The sequence below is a fragment of the Eurypyga helias genome, unplaced genomic scaffold, assembly GCF_000690775.1.
Source record: "Eurypyga helias isolate BGI_N326 unplaced genomic scaffold, ASM69077v1 scaffold33474, whole genome shotgun sequence".
Taxonomy (NCBI): domain Eukaryota; kingdom Metazoa; phylum Chordata; class Aves; order Eurypygiformes; family Eurypygidae; genus Eurypyga; species Eurypyga helias.
Window position 1 is genome coordinate 57653 of NW_010247563.1, and position 4352 is coordinate 62004.

The following is a 4352-nucleotide window of genomic DNA, read 5'->3' on the forward strand; positions in this document are numbered from 1 at the left end:
CGCTCCCTTACTACCTTTCACAGCAAAGCCAGAGGTGGAGATCCCGGGAATAATTAAAAGCACCTGATAGGAGGAGATGACATTTAGACTGAAGAGTGTACCCAGTAGAATGTAGAACTACTCTTCCGAGGCAAGTTTTTGTCATCATCAATAGAAATACTAATAATTAGCATTCCTCTGAATTCTTCTAGAACATAATATTCATCTTTCATTTAGGATTATGCAAATACCAAACTTCATTGAGGAAAATACATCCATACACTTCTGTGGCGACAGATCCCCCTGCACATTTTGGATGTATACTACAAATAAGGATTTTTGGTCATTCTAACACCATTTGCTTTCACCTTCTGAAAAACTCTGGAAAGGTAAATCAAGTATTTGATCCCCAAATTTCCTTACCAACTAAAACAAACGATCCAGACCTGTTCCAGACACTAAGGAGCTCCCAGGCACTGCACGCTGATTAGGACAGAGTATTGCTGAAGATGCATCCCTCAGAGAAGGTTGTTCACCGCCCCATAAACACTCCCTATACGTTGGTATAAACTCCCTTCGTGTCAGTGAGGGTTTAAAGCAAGTGAAAAACCAAAGAGAAATTAAACCTTTAATGCAAAATAAACATCTCTGCCATACCACAGTGAATTGCTAACACTATCTTGTAAATAGCATTTAAGGATCAGGTGGGGTTTGTCTGTTTCTGTTTGTTTTGTGGGTTTGTTTAAAAAAAACCAAACTTCTCTGAGAGTTTGCATTTAGCAATTAGCACACCTCCCCTCTTACAACTGAAGGGGAGTTCCTTTGGGAATGAAACACTTTCTCAGGGATGTAAAGCAGGGATAAGAAAACCACAGACTATGTTAGGGAACACAGATTAAGCGTGACCTTGGTCCACTTACCTTGACGTCAAGTACATCGAGATCAGACTGACCCATAGCTGGCTCTGCAACCACCTTTTGTAAGAAATACGCCGTATTCTTCTTACTTTCAAGCTCTCTGGGTATTTTTTCAATGACCAGGTATGAATTGAAATTTATCTCCTCTTCTAGTTTCTTCATTACACCTTAAAAGCAAATTAAATCAGTTTGTGGCTATAGAAGTAATGCAACAGATAATGAAGTTTGATTTCACCAAGACATTGAAATACTTAGCAGTAGATTGCAATTACAACACCATAACGTTTGAATCTTCTGTGTGATGCTCAAAGAAACAGCCAGTTACTTGATTTAGACTTTTAAGCTGGATGTTAAACAATATGTGTTGTTATCCACCTGTATGTCTAACATTAATTCACTGACAGATTCTTTTCATCGTTAAACAAGAAAGACCCTTCTTACATGAAACTCTTGCTGAATCGGATGCAAAATCCATCATGCATCATGGACAGAGAACTCATGGACCCGGGGTGTGTCTCACACAGATAGGGGATTCTACGTTACTTTTTGCTGTTACTGTTGTGAATTACATTATTTCTAAGATTTGAAAGTTGAGACCTAGACTTTGGTGCTCACATGCACACAGGTGAGGGGCAGCAAAGCATGTCACAGCCACGCTGACTTGCTCGGAGCTTTTCTGAAGCTTGTAATCCCTTGGAACCTCCCCGGCTGGAGCAGTGCAGCAAGCACCCTGAACTTGGCCCTGCCCACAGATTGCACAGGTCATTGTTTTGTGTCAGTGACTTCATCCTGTGAAGATGTAGGTGAAAGCAGAGGTTTTGATTCTCTCTAAAAAGCCTGCTGACAGTATCCCGGACTGACAAAAGGAGGTCAGAACAAAGTGAAATACAAGCTAAGGAAAAGGGGCCCCATTACTCTGCCACTATTTACCTCTACAAACATTGTACGGATAGATCCTGCTTGCCCTCTGCTCCCAGCTCAGCCTGAAAGGAAAGCTACTCGGTGTAGCTGCCAGAGAGGAAATAAGCCATCTTGAGGCTTTCTCAAGGACCAGAAGCAAGCAAGCAGACCCGAGGGAAAGCAGCGTTGCTAACCAAGTCAAGTCAACACAAACACAACATTTCGGTGTGGAAATCTAAGTGAGATCTATTAAATTCTTCTGATAATAAATATTATTTTCATCAAACTGATTTCTTGTTTTCCTCTTAGTAGCAAAACCACTTCGGCATGGACAGCAGATACCTACTGCATACACACTGCTCCAGTTTTCTTATAAAAACCTAGATGCCCAAATGATTTACTGTAGGTATGACACTAAACTCTGGAAATAACCACGCCTAAACAGTTGCTTTCATAAGGGCAGGGACCTACTGACTTCATGGGGTATAACCTTGATTGCCACGTAGATTTATTTCTCAGATAACTTCAGAGCTACTGCCAGCTTCTTTTAAACCCTGACTGGTTCTGCATCACACTTACTCTTGATAGTGCAACAGGCAATGAAGCGAGTTAAAACTTGACATCTTGATGGGGAAAGACACGATGATGTCGACATCCCCCATGACTAATGTAGTTTCTTTCCTAAATACTAAATATTTTTCCTCCTATATGATTCAACATATGGAGAAGTAACTACCTAAGAGCAATTTTTGTTGCTTAACAGAACCTTAAAAACCAAAACATAGGGCAGCTCATGCTGCTGCTTTTTTTTTTTCCCCCCAGTGAGAAACATTCCCAGGCTAGAGGAAAGAAAAGCAAGCATACTTTAAATCTTTCCATTACACATCTAAATTCTGTTTTTAATGTTTTAACGTTGACTTAGGGTTACAAAATCTACATACGTAAGCTGCACAAAGTCTGGCTCCATGCCCTAAGGTTATTTTAGCAAGGTTCTGCCAACCACTTATTTACATGTGGAGAGCTATTAAGGGCAATTCCTCATGTTTTCCATTCAAATTTTTTCTATTATTACAAAGGGAGAGATGGGAGAAAGAGTTTCTTAGTACTTGCTCAGTCATGTAGAAAAGAGGCAAGTTTCTCTGCATAATTCTCCTAATGGATCTAAAACTTGTTTCACCCTGTGCTCAGCTTCCTACTTCCTTCTCCTCCTTCTTTTCCCTCTACAGGCTATCAGTTGTGCACCCCATACCAACAGCACTTCCAACAATCACCAAGTTCTTCTTAAAAAAGGGGGGAGGAATAAAAAAACCCAAGAGGCACACTCATTTTAGAAACTCTCTGCCAATGCTTCATTGAACATCACATTGGAAGGACACACCAAAGGCACCTCTAGAAGACGCTTCCACATGGCATTCCCTTACATCAAAGCCTTCACCTACCTTCCCGCAATCATCTTCAGCAAGAATACTGAAATTGTTTCATCCACAGCTTCCAACACTATTGCTTCCAATTTCCCTGTATTAAACAGAGGCCTGGGACATGCAAACACTGACAGGTTACGATCAAATCAGCCCTTAGACACCTCTTTGTAAAACTAAAAAGCTTCCTGAATTTGCCACTGTTAAGTTATGCTTCCCATGTTTCTAATTATTACTGATGCTCTCTGAAACCTCTCTGACCTTCCAACACGCTTCCTGACTTCTGGTCAACGGACATACCACGGCAGTGATGGATGTATTGGAGCTGAAGAGAGAAGCAATGCAACTCTCCTGTTCTATTTTCTTCCATAAATAAATGCATGGATAGCACCAAACCTTTGAGAGTGAGAGCTCCAGTCCTGCCATTTTTACACCTTGACCCACTACTCCTTTTCAGAGACACTTCCCACATGCTGTAACTGCACTGCATACCCATTATTCCTGAGGGAATACCGTAGCATTTGGCTATTCCTTAAAATATATACTGTTGGCATGGGCTTGGCTTCCTAGGTGATTAAAGTCCTTTTGATTCAACAGTCTGCTCTCCTCATTATTCAGTCATTCCACGACTTCTATTTCACCTGACAATCTCACCATTTGCTGTTTTCTTTCAGGTATCTGATGTAAACACTAAACAAAAAAGAGCCAAACACTGATTCCTGCATGTCCCAATTAGAAACATCCACTCCATGATGATTCCCTGATTAATTTTCTTTGTAAAACTTTCAATAATCTCCTTTTAATCCTTTTAACAGAGGCCATGTTGACTCTGTTCTTCAAAATGGAGTGTAAGCTAAGAGCCAGCAGTCTTAAAAAAGTCAGCCATAGCAATACTCTGCATCTTACCAACCAGACTTGTATTCTCATCCAAGAGACCAAGTTAGCTTAAAAGTGTTTCACCCCTGACCTTGCATCAACTGACAGTGACTTCGTAATAAATAAAGTCATTAGAAGATGGAAATGAAGTTCCACCCAAGCCATTCTCCTTCACCAAGTACATCTATAACTTTAATTGCAATGTGGGCTGCAGTGTCGGTGGTGATCGTCTGAACTTAGGATTTTAGGGAAAGATAGTTCC

The 4352-nt window shown here is 40.7% G+C and overlaps 1 protein-coding gene across 1 annotated transcript in view; it reads right to left on the reverse strand.

Annotated features, from left to right (window-relative positions):
• The window catches only part of IFT81 (intraflagellar transport 81), a 39991-nt gene that overhangs the window by 24583 nt on the left and 11056 nt on the right, over window positions 1–4352 (reverse strand). Inside the window, exon 8 of the mRNA XM_010150775.1 lies at window positions 900–1063. Within this exon, the coding sequence (XP_010149077.1) occupies window positions 900–1063 (164 nt within the window). The remainder of the gene's footprint in view (window positions 1–899; window positions 1064–4352) is intronic.